The sequence below is a fragment of the Bubalus bubalis genome, chromosome 15, assembly GCF_019923935.1.
Source record: "Bubalus bubalis isolate 160015118507 breed Murrah chromosome 15, NDDB_SH_1, whole genome shotgun sequence".
NCBI lineage: Eukaryota > Metazoa > Chordata > Mammalia > Artiodactyla > Bovidae > Bubalus > Bubalus bubalis.
Window position 1 is genome coordinate 3958126 of NC_059171.1, and position 19919 is coordinate 3978044.

Sequence of the window (19919 nt, forward strand, 5' to 3'; positions counted from 1 at the left end):
ATCTCTGAATATGTGTGATTCCATCACCACTCCTTACTTCAGCAAGTTATAATCTAATACTGTGTGCAGAAGTTGTTTTGAACTGATATTTCTTGATATATTTAACTCTCCTGTTAAAAATGTGTATGTGAAAATGGAAAGTTAAATGTGCAAGAAACACAAATATCCATATATCTATTTGGATATGTGCTCTCTCACTCTGTCAGAAAGAGAATTATAGATATAGGAATATAGATCTCTATTTCTATTACATGAATATTCTAAAATTACAGTAACATTATTTTGTGGATATTTATATTTGTACTATAATAATTCCTGATACACAGTCTCCTCTCTGAAACCTTTAGGAGCGTGTTATGGAACTTATACTCTGCAAAGTAATATAATGCTTATACTCTGCTTTATATAACAGCCCCAGAAGAATTTGGGCGGCAACCCATAATCAAACACTCTACAATTATTTCTACATTCAAATATTTCTATATTAAGATGCATTTACTGTGCACAAATAAACTCTGCAGTTGAATGTTTGCCATGTGCATGTATTACACTTAAAAAATCAAAATGGTATTTAAAAAAGAAAAAATGCAGAATAGTACACTTAGAAAATAAAACCTCGATTAAAAAAAAAAAACCATGTTAGCCTTGCATCAGGCTCATGCCTAGCCTGCCAAATTAATTGGGATCAAGTCAAGTTTTGCCACCAAATGGGATCAAATGTTTATAAAACAAAACCTTTAGTTCTAAGAGATTTTTAGATTTTATCTATATCATAATAGATATTGAACTTGTTCGTATTTTGTTTGCCCAGAAACTCCCTTTTTGAAAACAGCTTTTGGGTTTGCTTTTCTGATCTACCTAGATGTTTTGCACTGAAGTTTAATGGTGTCTACAGACCACCTCCCTAGCTGGACACAGTTGCTTGGTCCACCTGGACCACGTTTGACTCCAGCTATGACAATCATATTTTTCGTTGGCATTTTTAACTTCCTGCAAAAAGGCCCAGTCCATCTGTCAGTTTCTCGCTGGCGGCAGAGGTTTGAGAGCCATCAAGAGCTGTTTTTGGCCTGTGGGAACAGCTTGGCCGCAGAGGGTTAATGAAGGGAGCCGCTATAGAGGCGCGGGGGTGAGAATTGGAGGGCGTCCGGTCAGCACTGCAGGCTGATTCTGGTTCCTGAAGCGTCCCATCTGCAACCCTCACATTCCCAGGAGTTTTGTGAGTCCCCTGGATTCGACAATCAGTGTATATTCATTTACCTGTAATAATGTGAACCAGGTTTCAATCATTTTCATCTGAAAGAGCCTTAACCAACAATGAAAAATCTTTTTTGAGTCACAGATATTTATTTTGAAATTTGAGCCTCTCCACCTGTCTTAAGAATCCTGCGGAGAAACTCCAAAATAAAAGTGAAAGTGAAGTCGCTCAGTCGTGTCCAACTCTTCACCACTCCATGGACTGTAGCCCGCCAGGTGTCCTCCGTCCATGGGATTCTCCAGGCAAGAATCCCGGCGTGAGTTGCCATTCCCTTCTGCAGGGGATCTTCCCAACCCAGGGATCGAACGTGGGTCTCCTGAATTGAGGGCAGACTCTTCACCGCCTTAGCCACCAGGGAAGTCTCAGAACAACCCAGGTGCCCACTAATACTTCATCTCTCAATGGACAGCATGTTTACTCATAGAGAATGCTGCGGCAGCAACTTAACCCTGAAATCTCCCTTGCTTAACACAACAGAAGTTTGTTTCTTATTGACAGTTCCTCTAAGTCGGTTTGAAGAAAGCTCTGCCTCACGTGCTCCCTCGCGGGCCAAGCTGACAGGTTCCACCATCTTTTACTTGTAGCTTGTGGGGAAGGTGGTCTCTCAGTCACCGTGGAAAGGAGGAGAGGACTGAGGCATGAAGCTCATGCTCTGACATGCTGGCTTCAGGAGTGACGCACACCACTTCCGTCTCTGACACGCTTGCGTCAGAGTGACGCACACCACTTCCGTCTCTGACACGCTTGCGTCAGAGTGACGCACACCACTTCCGTCTCTGACACGCTTGCGTCAGGAGTGACGCACACCACTTCCGTCTCTGACACGCTTGCGTCAGGAGCGACGCACACCACTTATGTGCACAGCCTGTTGTCCAGAAAGAGTCAGTGTCTGCACTGCTGGGAAGGACAGCACATGCGTTAGTGAGCAGCACCCACAGTGTCCTCTTGGAATCCAGTAAAGTCTAGACTGGAGAACCAGAATCAAGCTGAACAATTGCGATGGGCAGGGCAGACTTTTTTTTTTTTCCTGGGAAAATAAGTAATCGGTGTAGGTCAAAGGAAAAGAGATTGAAAGCAGCCTGTCTTGGGGACTGTGTGCCTGTTTTCTGTCAGTAAAGACTTCTGATGAGAGTTCTGGGTTCTGCGTGGTTTCTCTTCTTCAGTCATTTCCTAGAGGTCTTCTGATCAAGAGTTAATGATAGATGACAGGAACTGGGAAGGGTCAATGGGAGAGTAGGTTGTGGAAACATTTGCAGGAGAACTTTATTCTCTTTTAATCACTAGTTTTACCTTCACTCCAGCATGTTATTTTAGATTTCCTTAAGAGTATATTTATTTTGGACCTCCTAACACTGCAAATCAGCTAGCTGGGTTTCATATTGTAAAAGAACAAAGAAAACAAATGATACTAGTGAGTAGAAAATATTAATCTCTCACATAATGCTTTATCTTAAGTAGTTATAGGAAAGTGCTCTCCTATTAAAATAGATTAGCCTATAGCAAACCATTAAAAAATTCTAATGAATCCTTTTCTTCCCAAAGAAAGCTATTTAAGCATTCAATCAATTAATGTAATAGATTAAAATTGAACATCATTTAGGTGGCACAGTTTCAAAACAGAAGGATTAGAGACATTCAGATACTGAACATTCAACACAAGCTACAATTTCAGCAGGGAGCCTTGTTTGGCCTTTCTTCATTCTAATTCCATCAATTTCAAATTTCATTAACATCAATGGGACACCATTCCAACAGTGATGCTTTACAAAACCCTGCAAGTTTCGAATAATATTGGTCTTTGTCATCATTTTATTTCTAAGTATATGCGTTTATATTCTTTTGCTAGGAGGAATAACTCATTTCTCCCAATGGGTATTGAAGAATTAAGTTTAAAAGACAATGAGTATTCAATTTCACTATGTATAGCTGCTGCTGCTGCTGCTAAGTCACTTCAGTCGTGTCCAACTCTGTGCAACCCCAGAGATGGCAGCCCACCAGGCTCCCCCGTCCCTGGGATTCTCCAGGCAAGAACACTGGAGTGGGTTGCCATTTCCTTCTCCAATGCATGAAAGTGAAAAGTAAAAGTGTAGTCGCTCAGTCGTGTCCGACTCCTAGCGACCCCATGGACTGCAGCCTACCAGGCTCCTCCGCCCATGGGATTTTCCAGGCAAGAGTACTGGAGTGGGGTGCCATTGCCTTCTCCCTACTTAATCTGTTTTTATTTGGTTATGTCTGACTGTTTGTGATCCCATGGACAATAGCCCACCAGGCTCCTCTGTTCATGGAATTCCAGGCAAGAGTACTGGAGTGGGTGGTCATTCCCTTCTCCAGAGGATCTTCCCAATCCAGGAACCAAACCTGGGTCCCCTGTATTACAGGCAGATTGTCTCCAACTGAGCCACCAGGGCAGCATAACTTGGTTATGAGTAAAAATTTGGGTAAATAAGACAAAGACGAGTTGCATAACATTCTGAATCTACTGCCGAAATAGATTGTTAAGAATAAGAAGTTATTATTTTCATATAAATGAAAGGTATTTGCAGAGTACTTAGAACAATAGTAATATGGGAAGGTATACACACACCTCACCTCCACCCATACACACCTATACACACATAAAGTGGTGTTTGGTGTTTTAGTGTATATCGACCATGAATTGTGTAAATGGGAAAACATGATTTGTTCAGTAAAATTGGTGTTTTACAGTGGTAAGGGACAAAGGAAGTGGGAACAAAGGAAACCAATGAAAGTTTTGAGTTTTGAAACAGTAGGGGTGAGGCAGGTGATTATCAATGTAGAATCTTGAATACTGCTAGATATGGGCGGTTAGCTCCCTGTATTAGAACTTGAATGGTCACACAAACTACCAGTGGGCAAGTGATGAGAAATATTTTGACACTGCGAAGGAGCACACTTGCAGAAGCCTGGCAGCCGGATGCCAGGTTTTTATTCACTTCATGGGAATTAGGAGGTGAGGCTGGCTCTGTGGCCAGTAGCTTATCAGATTTATCAGAGGTTATCAAACAAAATCTTAGATTATCAGCGGTTACTTAAATGCCTTGTTTCAGAGACAAGAGAGGAAATGAGTCTTTCACTAATGAGATGACTATTGTTATTTCTGGGTAAAATATCCTCAAAGAATGGTAGTACTGAAAGCATGAATTATGAGGCAAACACACCCTGGTCTGTGATGCTGAGAAGGAGGATTGCTGTGATACCCCTTTTCTTCATAATCCATCTCTTGTATGCCTCCTCCCAGAAGCCCACTGATTTTGCATTATGTTTAGTTTCCTAAAAGTATCCTAGAATCTCTGTCTCTACTGTCTTCTCTTCCTCTGTTAAATCTTTGCAATTCCTCTTTATTCAGTTTACTATGTGCCAGGAGCTGGACTAACCACGATAATGTATTTAATATCACCTAGTTAAACAGATTTGTGACCACAAGCCTTGACACCACTTTCTTCTTCACCATGAAACGTATCTGCAGACAATATCCTAGGAGTGACATGTTTAGAGATTTTTCAGTGGAAATGTTTAGTGACATTTAGTAGCATTTAGAATCCCAGGGACGGGGGAGCCTGGTGGGCTGCCGTCTCTGGGGTCACACAGAGTCGGACACAACTGAAGTGACGCAGCAGCAGTACCCCTGACTCTTTCTTTCCAACAAATGAACAAACCAAAAAACAAAATTCCAGACAAAATTCTTCATAATTTATTATTTGTTTTGTATGTTTCTATATTATATTCTTTGTAATTGTGACAGAAACTGTAGAGAAAAGAGAGCCAATGTAAGATCTCTGGAGTTTAAATTCAGGAAAAAATAGAAAATAAATTTATAGTAATCATTTATATCTGAAGAAGAAAATGGCAACCCACTCCAGTATTCATGCCTGGAAAATTCCGTGGACCGAGGAGCCTGGCGGGCTATGGTCCATGGGGTCACAAAGAGTCGGATACGACTGAGCACACACACAGTCATTCATATGTTTATAGAGGAAACTTTTGACATCTTATTTAAGTGAACTTACTAGACACTCAAATTCAAAGTCCTTAGGAGGCTACTTTCTGAAACACTGATTGATAAAATTAAAAAATAATAATTATTAGGCTTTCTGGGATGATGGCCTCTCCATGAGAACATGCCTCTCGCAGAGGATGTCCTTCATCCCGCTCCAGGAGCAGAGGAGACTCAAGAAGAAGCACCTGGTGCAGAGCCCCGATTCCCGCTTCAGGAATATGAAGTGCCCGGGGTGCTGGAAAATCACCAGCGCCTTTAGCCACGCACAGCCGTTTTGTGTTGGCGGCTTTGCTGTCCTCTGCCAGCCTGCAAGAGGAAAAGCAAAACTTACAGAGGAATGTTTATTCAGGTAGAAACAGCATGAAAAGCACCCTGAATCAAGATGAATGGGAAACCATCCCATTAAATACATTTTGGATAAAAAATATTAGAGATGAGAAAAGCTTTAGATCAGTCAGCAATTTGGAAAACTGTTCATAAAGGTGAACTCTTTGAAGACGTCTGCCTTCATGGGCCGTGTTTCTGAAAAATAAGTAAAGTTGGTAAATTTTAATTTTGATGAACTCAGGAAACACAGTGAGAATTCAGTAAGATAGGATTCAGGAAGATAAGAATGACCCTGCATGCCACCAGCTTATAAGACACTTAACAGCTCTGATTAGCGATAGCATAGCCTTGCCAGAGAAGTATTCTACGTGAATTTAAAACATAAAAACCAAAATGATAAAAAAAAAAAAGTATTTAAAGTGGTTGGCAGCAACTGAAGTAATTTCTGTATACACAATGCTAGAGATTTGAAGATACAATAAAAGAGGCAGAACAGTGGAGACGTACCTCTTAATTGCTAATGGAGGAAGTCCCATACTCCTTCACAAACTCACAACATCAAACAAAAGTCCCTGGGCCCATTTATTTGTGAACATCGCTGACTGTTACCTACTGCCTAGGGAGAAGAAAGACAAGACACTGGCCTTCCGAGAACCCTGGCAGAGGAGGGGAGGACCTTGGACCACTCTCACTCAGTCATAAACACCCTCCTGGTGTGTGCTGAGTCTGGATATGTCATTGAGAACCAGGAACAGGGCTGCCCTGGTTGTTCAGTGGTAAAGAATCCGCCTGCCAGTGCAGGAGACGTAGGTTCCATCCGTGATCCGGGAATCGTATGCCACGGAGCAACTAAGCCAGTGGCCGCAACTGCTGAGCCTGCGCGCTGGGGCTGGGAGGCACCACCCCTGAGTCCACGTGCACAGCTACTGAGGCGCGTGCGCCCTGCAGCCTGCGCTCTGCAAGCGAGGCCACGGCAAGGGGAATCCCACGTACCGCAACTGGAGAGCACCGGCCGGCAGCAAGGAAGACCCAGCATAGCCACAAATAAATAAATACTGAAAAGCAAATAAACTAAAAATTATATATATATATCAGGATAGTATCAAAAATAGATAGGATCAAAAGTAAATAAAAATTATATATATTTATAAACAAGAATAGTATCAGATCTATTTTGCAAGTGGCAGCAGCAACAGCAGCCTGTGTAAGGTAGTAGTGTGAGAGCAAAGGAGCCGGCACAGCTGAGAAACAGTCTTTGTGAAGTCATCTTGGATGTTTTTCTAACTACCAGGTTTCCTTTGGTTTCTGAAGATTTTCAAGCCTAAAGTGCCCTCATGCCCATCGAGTCTATGAACCATCCGTCATCTATCCATTAAGGTTCTTTTCGGCTCGAGATATACAGGGTCATTTTCTATTTTTTGTCACCCGGAATCTTGACTGCAACCCGTGTAGGATACCCAGGTATCAGTGGATACAAACTGTCCCAGTTTCCACTCTGAGCCAGATCTCAACCATAGGATTCTTTACCATTGTGAACTTCTTAAAGTTTAGAATTATAGCTTACCATAAATTTACTGCTTGCAGTCTGGAAGAGAGCACACAGTGATATTTAAAAAAAAAAAACAAAAAAAAACACCTCTTGAATGAAGGATTTAAGTAGGCATTTTATGCATAATTCAGTGGTAGTTTGAGCCTCACAGATGCAAAGACCTGAAGCTCTTTTACAGAACACACTAAAGCTGGTAACAGGAAGCTATAGAGAGAATTACTTGATCACCTTCTTGGGAAAATTGAACACAGGCAGGGGTATTAATAGTGCAATGGTGGTAGGCAAGGATATGCCACATGCTTTAAGAAAGACTTCCATTTCTAATCATTTTTAATCAGTTTGTTAATATTCTAACACATACTAATGAACATTCAAGTTAATTTGTTGAAGTAGCTATAAATAATTTATAAAGATAATGTCATTCAATACAGGACTTAAAATATGTAAGAGTGAAATATGAAGTCTTTGGTCAAAACATATCCAATACTCTGTGATTAATGTACCAAAATCTTGGTTGATGAAGCAATGTGACAGCCATATTGAAAAAAATATTAGTGATTTTCATGTTCTCATCTTGCAACCTGGTGGAATTAAACAAGCAGAATAGAAGGAGGAAGGTAACAGTTTCAGAAAGGCAAAGCTTCTAGAATTCTTTGAGGAAAAAACTAAATATGTTTACAGGGAAAATGTACCATGCCTAATGTGTTTGCAGCTTTAAGAAGCCCTTTGTAAAGGCCACACACTAAAGACCATTTAAGATTTAAGTCACTGTAGGATGGCTTATTTTGTCATGAATAGAGAATCGACTTACAGGCAGGAAACAAGGGATAAAACAGCTGCTTCTTTGCATGGAAAAACTGTGAACTAAAGCTTGGTACTGGAAATAGTTGCATTTTACAATTTTACCAAAGATCTGACAAGAGTGTGTTTGTAATTGGCAGGTAATACTGAGGGTTTCCAGGTATGCCAGAAATATTTGTGAAGAAAATAAAATTGTGTGTAAGTTTTATTGTCAACAAATGTAAGATAATGTTTTGGAAGCAGGCAATGTGCATATGGCTAGAAGGTTACTGCTTAGGTCTGCGCATCAGAGGCAATTACTAGCGTATAGTGAGGCCTATGACAGAGACAAAGACAGAAACCCAGATCACAGCGGGGCTAGCACATATAAAGTACGACCTCTCTTGTTAATTGGACTTCTCTGGTAGCTCAGTTGGTAAAGAATCCGCCTGCAATGCAGGAGACCCGGTTCTATTCCTGGGTCGGGAAGATCCCCTGGAGAAGGGATAGGCTAACCAGTCCAGTATTCTTGGGCTTCCCTAGTGGCTCAGCTGGTAAAGAATCTGCCTGCAATGCAGGAGACCTGAGTTTGATCCCTGGGTTGGGAAGATCCCCTGGAGAAGGGAAAGGCTACCCACTCCAGTATTCGGGGCTGGAGAATTCCATGGATACAGTCCATGGGGTCACAAAGAGTCAGACATGTCTGAGTGACTTTCACTTCATTTCACTTCTCTTGTTAATTAAGCAGAATATTTGGTAAATTGTCAAGCTTGAGCCTCAAATGACTGGAATTAAAGAAATTTAATTACTCCGACTTGCATACAACAGAGTAACCAGATTAGTGAAGAAATGGGCCAATGTTGTAACAGAACTCACTGCAGATTCATTTCACTTTGATGTTCATGAATTTCTTTATTTCTTATTCATCAAGAGCATCTTCATATCTTTCTGATTGAAGTTCATGTTTATTTCTGACTTTGGAGGCCAGCTGTATTCTGCCATTCAATATCTCTGACCTTGGCTAAGAATAGAGCTGTACAATGGGGAGAAGGATTCAGGCAAGTCAATTTATCTGGCCTAAAATACTATAGCAACTTTGTTGTTGTTGTTCAGCAGCTCAGTCATGCCCAGCGTTTTGTAACCCCAGGGACTGCAGCACACCAGGCTTCCCTGTCCTTCACTGGCTCCAGGAGTTTCCTCAAATTCATGTCTACTGAGCTGGTGATACCACCTAATCATCTCATCCTCTGTCACCCTCTTCTCTTCCTGCCTGGAGTCTTTCCCAGCATCAGGGTCTTTTCCAATGAGTCAGTTCCTCCCATCAAGTGCCCAAAGTAGTGGAGCTTCAGCTTCAGCATCAGTTCTTCCAATGAATATTCAGTGTTGATTTCAAACTTAGGCCTCAGATGTGAAAATATATATATAGCAAAGCTGAAAAACAGCCACTAAAATGAAAAAAAAAAGTTTAATTTTCAAATGGAAAAATATGTAAAAGATAGAATTTTGGGATTAAGAAGTAAATCAAGTTAATAAAATTGAAGTTGGTCCTCATAGACTAAACACAGGTATATTGTCCAAATCTTGGATCATTTGTGAAAAACAATACATCAGGGGATTCTAGACTCCATATTTTAAGTATCATAAGTGGTATGAGATAAATGTACAGTTTATTTTAAGTGTTCTAGGAGTCTGAATCAAGTGCCATGAGTTCCACAAACAAGCAAGTTTGGGACACATTGAAATACATCAGTTAAGTTCAGTCTCTCCATCATGTCAGACTCTTTGTGACCCCATGGACTGCAGCATGCCAGGCCTCCCTGTCCATCACCAACTCCCAGACTTTACTCAAACTCATGTCCATTGAGTCAGTGATGCCATCCAGCCATCTCATCCTGTGTCATCCCCTTCTCCTCCTGCCCCCAATCCCTCCCAGCATCAGGGTCTTTTCCAATGAGTCAAGTCTTTGCATGAGGTGGCCAAAGTATTGGAGTTTCAGTTTCAGCATCAGTCCTTCCAATGAACACCCAGAACTGATTTCCTTTACGATGGGCTAGTTGGCTCTCCTTGCAGTCCAAGGGACTCTCAAGGGTCTTCTCCAACACCACAGTTCAAAAGCATCAATTCTTTGGCACTCAGCTTTCTTTATAGTCTGTGTTTAATCCCTGGATTGGAAAGATCCCCTGGAGAAGAGCATGGCAACCCACTTCAGTATTCTTGCCTGGAGAATTCCATGGGCAGAGGAGCCTGGGGGTTAGGGGTATAGTCCATAGGGTTGGAAAGAATAGGACAGGATTGAAGGGACTTAGCATGCATGCATGCCTAGTTACAGATGTAATGGGTTATTAAGGGAAGCTGCAGGGATTGCTTTGGAAAAATAGCCTTGATGTTTTGAGGAGACATTACTTAGGGCAGCTGTTTTCCCACAAAACTTTATTCTTTGAAGTTAATACCACTTTTCACAGTCTGAGGCCGTAGGAAATTTGTACCCGTCTTTTCTCCAGTAGGTGTGGAAACTTATGTCTCCAGGGAGAGGTTTTGTTTCAGTTTTCTTGAACGTGGGAGATGATCCTTTTCCATACTAACAGTTTTTGAAATATTCTTGTGTTTTATCTATCCCTTCCTCAGATACAGCCCACAACCTAGGAACCAGGAAATAGGATTATTTTCGTGTGAAACAGTTGTGAGTTTAAACTTTGACTCTCCAAGCACAGTCAAAATTCCAAATCCTTGAAACCAGTGTTGACTGATCTTATGCTTAGACCAGAACTCCCCAAAGTTTCAAGATACAGTTGGCTCTTGAGAAACATTGGTTTAAACTGTGCATGTCCACTTAAACGTGGATCTTTTTCACTGAATACGTAACAGTACTACAGATGTGCTGTTGATTGAATCTACAGATATAGAACCACAGATATTGAGGGCTGAGTATAAATTATATTTAGATTTTCAACTGATGGTAGGGTGATGGTGCCCCAACCCCACATAGTCCAAAGGTCTACTGTAAATTAAGATTACCAGTATTACTAAGTTGTCAGTGTACACCCTCTTGAAGAAGAAATAATAAAATGTGAGAATGGTGAGTGAAGATTTTCCCATGCCTTATTTAAAGGATTTAGCAAAGCAGTAAGATTATTGGCTGAATGATGCTGCCCATGTGGTGCTTTTGAAGTAGTGTTTAATAGAGTGGTCTCTTTCTAGAACACGTTACTTTGAGAATTTCCTGCTTGGAAAGATGAACTGTGTACTGCTCTTAATTATCCTTAAACAATGATAGTTAAATGTGGATTTTCACATAACAATTTTGTGAAAATTCCCTTTGAGGGAATTATAATATTTCATATCTTCATAGATATTTAAGAAGATATGTATATATTTACAATTTAATTGCATAGAAGCCAGCATCCTTCTAAGAAAAAAAAGGTGAGTCTGGAGAATTGAGCTTCATAAAAATCTCACTATGGTTGTGGCTGAGTTATTTACTTGTAAAATGGGGGAAATGCTTTACTCATAAACGATAGCTTTTTGGAATACAAAGCAGAATCTAGAGTGATAATTATTATATGGTTCCCACAAGATCTCACCAACATGCCATGATGAGATGGCAACTTCTGTCCTTGAGACACCTCATTTGGTTCTTTTCTCTGCTCTCCAGAAGAAAGTAAAAGTCCTTACCTTGCTTTGAGTTTGCTGTAATATGGCATATGATAATGTGGCATTATAGTTTATTGCTTCAGGTAAACTCACAAATTTTCCTAATTTTTGAGTGCTCACTAGATAACAGGTCAGGCGTTCTAGCTCTAGATTTCTATTGTTGGCCCATATACATTGAACTGGAGAAGGCAATGGCACCCCACTCCAGTACTCTTGCCTGGAAAATCCCATGGACGGAGGAGCCTGGTGGGCTGCAGTCCATGGGGTAGCTGAGAGTCGGACATGACTGAGCGACTTCACTTTCACTTTTCACTTTCATGCATTGGAGAAGGAAATAGCAACCCACTCCAGTGTTCTTGCCTGCAGAATCCCAGGGACGGTGAAGCCTGGTGGGCTGCCATCTATGGGGTCACACAGAGTCGGACACGACTGAAGCGACTTAGCAGCATACATTGAACTGGTGGTCGTCTGTGAACTTGGGTTTCAAATGCAGTTTTGCCCTTGGAAGCTGCCCGTTCTCTCAGTACCTGTTCTGCTCTTGTTGCTGCCTGCTCTCTCAGACTCTGTGGCTAGGTCCCAAATCACTTTCTCATTTAGATCAGGCTTCAGTCTGTAATAGGGAAATTTACATTTGAACAGTGCATTCAAAAACAACAAAATTCTAATTGCCTCCATGGGAACTCTCACTCTGGGAGGCATTGGGAAGATACTTAACAATTTTTGTACTCCTCTGATGGATTAGTTAATGATGATTTAATTGTAGTAATTATCAATAATAACAGTGGTGAGAGAGGTGACCAAATTAGGACCAGATTAAAGTGTTTTTCTTTGGTTTAAAAACAGTGCTTTATGTCACTTTGATTGATTGCACAACTTTCACTCACATATGGTGAGGTCAAGAGTTGTTAGTACATACATGCAAGTACTTGTCAATAAAAGAGGAATACTTCTTAGAATTCATATTACTCTGACAGTGTATTTATATATATATATTACTGTTATCAGCTTTAGTAATAAAAACAACTTGCAATAAATTTAATGACAATTTAAAAAATTTCACAGGTGCCAGCTGTGTACTGCATTGAAAGATTTTCATCTGAACTGTACTGTCCTCCAATCTCAGTGAAAATATTGCTTATTTTGTCTTAATACTGGTTGATTAATGCTGGGAGGTTTCTATTGAGAGTTTTCATGACTGACCAGATTTCATAGGATATTTAGCGAATTGTGTTTTATCCATCTCCCTATCATAAGAAATTTTAATGCTGGTAGTCTATATATTTCTTGAAAGATTAATTTATTAGTAGAAAGAATATGCACTTTGGTTAGAGTTCTGTCTTTGCCCCCATTTGATGCTCTGCAGGTAACTTAAACTTTAACTTCCTCTAGCGCCTAAGACTATCTATTTGTGAAATGGGATGAATAATGTCCGTTTTACAGACTTCTTCAGTCTTCACACCCAATCCTTTATTGATCCCTGTAATTTCTTCCTGTAGAAGCATATTTAAGAAGCATGATATTTCTGAGCTACATAAACCAATGCATCTTCTCCCTTGGTAATCTCTGGTCCCTAGTTGCCATAGGTCTGCATCAACAACCACCCGTGTGTGACCGTCACTGGAGAATTACTTTCATGTTACAGAGAAGATAATCTTTCCACCTGAGTTCACTAGACCATGAGGCTTCCTGCCTCTGTGAATGAGGACCAGAAAATGGAAGATAAACTTAGATCACATGGGAAGAAAAAGAGGATAGCTTGTTCCTTTTACTCATTTAGAGTGTAGGTCAAACAAAGCATGCCGCCAGTACATGTACAAGCAGAAGGGGCTTGGTGCTCAGGACCTCAGCGCCCCCACCCTCACTGTCCCCAAACTATTCCAAGTTTGTGTGTGTTAGTTGCTCGGTCCTGTCCGACTCCTTGCAACCGCATGGGCTGTAGCCCGCCAGGCTCCTCTGTCCATGGGATTCTCCAGGCAAGAATCCTGGAGTGGGTAGCCATTTCCTTCTCCAGGGGATCTTCCCGACCCAGGGATCAAACCCAGGTCTCGTACATTGCAGGCAGACTCTTTATGGTTTAAGCCACCAGGGAAGCCAAGTTAATCTGTGACCTAATTAATAAGTTAATTGACCTGTTTTATCCTTCGTTTTGAGGCTTCCCTGGTGGCTCAGATGGTAAAGAATCTGCCTGCAATGAGAGAGACCTGGGTTTATCCCTGGGTCAGGAAGATCCCCTGGAGGAGGGCATGGCAACCCACTCCAGTATTTCATGCCTGGAGAATCCCATGGACAGAAGAGCCTGGTGGGCTACAGTCCATGGGGTCACAAAGAGTCGGACGTGACTGAGCGACTAAGCACACATCTCTCATTTTAATTGTCTTGATGCGTCTAACATGGCCTGCTATCTTCTTGATACAGTTTTCTTCACTAGTTTCTGTGGTGCTGTTTTTCTTTTATTTTCTTTCTATATACCGGATCATTATGTAGGTAGCTTGCTCTTTTCCCTTCTAAGTATTAATGACTTTTTATGTAAGAAGAAAACTAAAAGCATCTTTTGAAACATTTTTGGTCTGTTGATTACATAAGTTTCACTTATGATTGGAAATGTAATTTCTGTCTAATGTGGTTTTTGAATACTTCTAAATTATAAATAAATTATACGATCAAATTAATATCATCAAAAATCTATTTTTTTGCATTAGAGATATTTTCACTCTTTTTTGTCCCTGTAATGGACATATCGTATATGAGAATGTTGAAAAGTGAACATCTGCTGGTTAAAATACATTTGAGATGGGAATGAAATATACGTTCTTTCTCAACATTAAATCCACTCGGTGATAAAAAATTATTGCAGTAAAGTTTTTTTTTTTTAATTGCAATATGACTAACATATCTCTTTAGAAATAGTTTTTCTTAAGGTTGGCTTTCATTTTTCCCTTGGTTAAACATGGTTAATTAAGTCTATAAAAATCTGTACATAATACATACTGAAGCATAAAGAAAATCAATCAGCTAACCAGATTATTCGACGATACCTTAGATTATCAAGCATTTGCAAGTTAAATTCAACATTACTGTAAAAATTTAAAGAATTAACTGAAATTAACATGGTTTATCTGTTCTGTTAGTGAAGAACCAACATTTTAAAGTTCTTCAGGCTATGTTATATGCTTGTTTGGGTAATTTTAATTATTCATTTTTATTTAAAAAATAAATGATGTTAAACATAGAGTGTTTGATGAATATAAAAATATATGCTATTGAATTATAGATCATCTCCCCTCTAGCTGCCAACTTGAAATGCCAAGCGTTTCACTGATCTTCATGCTTCATGTAATGTAGAACCATCTATGTTCGCTGTGCTGCCATATGGAAAGTGGCAATACACGTCAACCATCTAAGCGTCATAAAGCCAAAAGGTGTTGCTTCGTTTGTGAACTTCTTTGTAGTAAATAGTGATTAGCTCTCCTCTCCTATTTTCCTTCTTGACTTGACTTGACGTTAGGCAGGCAGCACCCCAGGGAGGGTGTTTATTGGGTTTCTCCCTGGCAGGAGAGTGCGAGCTCAGTGAAGGTGGCAGCTGGTCTTTCTGACTTGACGCGATATTCTCAGCACTTAACATAATGCGTGGTTAGCGTGAGTGAATGCACTTATTTTCAGACTTTGGTTTCTGTGCTTTTGAATATAGTTATTAATTAAAAATGAGCCACCCCTAGGTCTTCATCACTGCTTGGTGCCTGAGGGTGTCAGAAAAATATTAAAACATGTTGCCTCCTGTCAGAGGCTTTCAGCACAACTGAAGGTACAGATGAATGAATATGGATTAGTATAAGACATTATATAATTAAGATACTGCTTGAATTTCACAATGTATAAATCATGTAGGTATTCATTAACGAGGGCCTTCCAAAGAGAAGCAGAGTCACGGAAGTGATAGCAAAGGAGAAGGTGTGGAGAAGAGCTATGTGCAAGAAAGAGGGGAACTTTGGTTTCTACATGACGGAGTAAGACTTTGAAGGCTTGAGGAAGGAAAAATCATAGAGCATTAGAAGGGCAAGAGGACCCAGGACTCATTAAAAGAGGGAATAGAGTGGCTGGAAGTTGGATAGCATTTCTATGTTCACTGAAAGGCAAGTGAAGTACTCTTTACCTTAAAGAGAGAGAGAGGAAAAAAAAAAAAAATATATATATATAGGGATCTAATGAATGTTTGTAAGGAAAAGAATCACCTCCTATTACAGGAGCTAAGGTAAGTTGTAAATCAGATAAACTCAAGTACAGTGTGAAATTGAGTGAGGGAAGATCTGGAATTTAGGTGGACACAGCAGGGATTAAAGAGAAAGGGGAGTGATTAATATCAGACAGTCAATAAAAAAGAGGTGAGCAAACTAAACCCATGCTGTCTAACTTGGGTAAAGATGTAAATTGGGGTTCTATGGTTAGGGATTAGACAATTGAGAGATAAGGGTTAGCTTTTAACATGAAATTTTGAGATGGTAGCCAGAAGTTACATGGTACTATCCCCCCAAATAAGGAAACTACCTAAATTCTATTATGCAAAATAACTTCCCAGGTCCACCTACTGGCATATACAGTCACACAATTTCATTCTCTTTAATTGTGCCTCTTTCTCCTAGAACATTTCCACCTTATAAATTTTACTTACAAATTTTACTGGGTTTTCAGTAACTCTCATTTTTAAAATGTATTCTTATAAATGAGTGTTTAAGCAGGCTAGCCTAGATATCAAGAAGAGTGAAACATTATATAATCATTTTAAATACAAAATTACTTATTTGAGAGAGATATAAAGTTTCTCTTTCTTTAAAATGTAGATGATACTTCTTGCCCTACCTAGCTCATGGGGTTGTTTCAAGGATCAGAAGGGATGATGGGTATGAAAGCACTTTGAAAACTAAAATCCCTTACAAATGCAAGCTATCATCATTACGATTATACAGTGCCCTCTATGTGAACCTGAAACAATTTTCAGTTTTCATCTATCATGTCACTCTTCTAATTCCTGTAGAGCATGTCCCACAGATTTTTATCATAGGACTCTATTTTAATCAACGACAAATGCATTTTCATGAAAGCATAATATTGTTTCTATAATAGATATTCTTTGAACTCTGGATGAAGACTAATACACATTTCAAGGACCATTATACTTCTGAGAGTTTTTCCCCATCTCTTTCATTTTATAGCTTCCTTTTCCCCTATTACATGGATGCAGTGAAATGATTTCAGCAGGTAAAGTACCATATAACAATGTAACTGTCCATCCCCTCCTCCTTTCTCCTCGCCTAACCTTTTGCCCCCTGTGAGTCTGGGTTGTAGGACAAGCGCCATCCACGGGGCCCACCCAGTGGCGCCAGGCTGTCCTAGAAATCAGACCAGACAACGAAGGTGTTGTAGAAACACAGCACCGTCAGCCCCATCATTTAAAGCAGAGGCGTGGTTCCAACCAAACCCAAAAGCTATGTGTCAAAGAAAGTTCTAAGTTTTCTTAAGTCTCTCTCACCTGCTGTATGCGCGTGCTAAGTCACTTCAGTTGTGTCCGACTCTTTGCCACCCTATGGACTGTAGCCCACCAGGCTGCTCTGTCCATGGGATTCTCCAGGCAGGGTTGCCATACCCTTCTCCAGGGGATCTTCCTGACCCAGGGATCGAACCCATGTCTCTTTTATCTCCTGCACTGGCTTACCACCAGCACCACCTACTGCTCGATGCTTACAACATTTGTTTGGGACATTGACATAATAATGACAAATGTGATGCAATTACTTGGGTAAGCACAAGTTTTATAATTCCCATCTCCTTCTATCCCCCACAAATCCAGGAAAGGAAACAGTTCATTCAAATCCTCTAGATATACAGTATATATTAGAGCATTTTACAAGCATATGGGTAATCAAATGCTACATTTACATATGCTAAAGTTGCCAGTTTTGGAAAAAAATTAGCAAATCTAATTGTTGTAATACTGGACTACTTTTACTTTCCAAAATACTTTTATTAAAGAATAAAAGCATTGCTGGTTGAAATAATAAATGCAAAAAGTTAAACTTAACTTCTAAGAGGTATATAAATGTATTTTTAGATAAGCCAAATTTTAGATATGTACTGTTATTTTTTTAAAAGTCATTAAAGACCAGCTAATCGTAGGAGAGAAAAGTTATAATAAAATGAACCTTGGGTATTATTCTTCCTTCATCTAAAGATCATTTTAGAATGAAAAGGGCAGGGACTCTGATTCCCCATCCATTTACCCTCAGTCCTCAGTTCTGAAGGAGTTCTTCCCAGGTTCTGGAAGGAATAGGCCCACTGTTCCTGGGTTCTGGCCCACTTGTGTCTTTATTCCTTGCGCACTCTTTACTCCTATGCCCACCACTGCGTAGCTTGTATCGTTGTTCCTGGGCACCTCTTCCCTAGATTCTTCCCAGGCCCTTTCTTGAGGCTGGCTCTCTTTGTATCAGAGCCTGATAAGCAGGTCCTAAGTTTGTGAAGCCCGTGGTGCTCTGCCTTGAGACTTTCCTAGCTGCACCCAGGAAAGGTGCCTGAGATGTTGGGGCCAGCCTTGGGTGTTAGGTAGTTCTCAGACATCCCAAACACTGCACCCAGGAAGCTGACCGGTGGCTGGCCCTGACCTTGACCATTCTCCCTTCTGATCTAAGTTTGTTAGTCGATCTCACCATGCTTCTAAGCGACCATAGGGAGGGACTGATTCCAGGAAGAGATGCTATCTTCTACCCCCTATATCGTTCTGCTGCTCACAAGACGCCCTCATTATATTCCACCCTGATAACTTGAACTCTCTCCCTCTCTCTCCTTTTTCCTAGCACTTATTCAAAGAAATGCAAACATCCACTTAGGGAAGAGGGCATCTGTCAGAGTTGGCTCTCTTCTGATACTTGGATTAGGTCACCGAGTCACCGCAGATTTATAGAGGAAAGAGAAACCCAGCACTTGACAATTTGCTATGATTGCCACAAGCTCCAAACCTGTAATTACTGTTGCTACTCTGAGACCTTCAAGTGAAGCATCCATCTTTAGCTTTTGCTCTTAGCTATCCGGACTTTCCTGCCATATTTTTCTTGTTTGCCTTTGTTAGAATTTACAGTAGAAATACAAGTGTTAAGAATCCAGCTGAATGTTTTAGGATGAGTACAAAGAATGAGTTTTTAAAAATTTGTTGAATGTCCATCATGTATTAAAATGCAGAGGGGAAATTTAATCAGTGGTAATCAAAGTAATTGTTCATTGTGAAAAACATTGGGGAGAATTGACTGGCATTTTCAGTGTTTGAGCTCATCGTGTCAGACTTTTGTAGCACTTTATAATCTAGCATTTCAATAGAGCTCCATGATAACTCCAAGGTGTTATCTTTACTCCATATAAAGATGAGGACACTAAGCGGCTTCACAGATGTTTACAGATGAGGATCGGAGAAGGCAATGGCACCCCACTCCAGTACTCTTTCCTGGAGAATCCCATGGATGGAGGAGCCTGGTGGGCTGCAGTCCATGGGGTTGCTAAGAGTCGGACACGACTGAGCGACTTCACTTTCACTTCTCACTTTCATGCATTGGAGAAGGAAATGGCAACCCACTCCAGTGTTCTTGTCTGGAGAATCCCAGGGACGGGGGAGCCTGGTGGGCTACCATCTATGGGGTCGCACAGAGTCGGACACGACTGAAGCGACTTAGCAGCAGCAGCAGCACAGATGAGGATACTGGGAGGTCAGGAAAGCTCACAGATCAGGCTGATTCAGCAACTAGGGACTCTCAGGCTGTAACACCAACTTCGAGGTTCTGTGTAGAGATCCCCGCGGGGCAGTGACCACTTCCTCACTTAAATTCTTTCTTGCTTCCGCACTGTGTTTTGGGTAAACAAGCAAGGGGAGTTCCAGGTCTTTCCTGACATCACTCCCTCCTGCGGCTCTGTTCCCCTCTAGCTACGTCCCTTCCTGCCCCTCTTGTAGAGCCTAGCTTTTGGAAATTTTGTCCCTGCTTTTTACCTGGATAATTAACTCTAATTTTTTTGGCCAGATCCTTTGGGGAAGCCGAAGTGTAGCCTGAGTTGGCTTCCGAAGACGCCTGGTACTGTCTCTGTTTCAGCCATTAATGCTGTTAATAGACTGCTCTGCTTCCCTTAGATTAAGCTTCTCATGATAAAGACTGCCTCTTTCACTTTTGTTTCCTCTTTCTCTTAATCTGTAAAATAAATATAATAATAGCTGCCTTGTAGATTTATTGGGGGGATTAGAGGCAATATATGTAAGTAAAGTAACTAGACGTGCCAGAGACATGGTAATAAAACTAACAATAACTCATATT

General features: G+C 40.6%; 2 protein-coding genes across 6 annotated transcripts in view; both read left to right on the forward strand.

Annotated features, from left to right (window-relative positions):
- Positions 1–19919, forward strand: part of RALYL (RALY RNA binding protein like) — an 829045-nt gene that overhangs the window by 201331 nt on the left and 607795 nt on the right. The gene's annotated exons all lie outside the window — the stretch shown is intronic.
- LOC112579115 (40S ribosomal protein S27-like) lies at positions 5411–5696 on the forward strand. The gene has a single exon (XM_044928504.2). It carries the CDS (start codon positions 5411–5413, stop codon positions 5624–5626), a length of 216 nt encoding a protein of 71 aa, XP_044784439.2. The 3' UTR covers positions 5627–5696.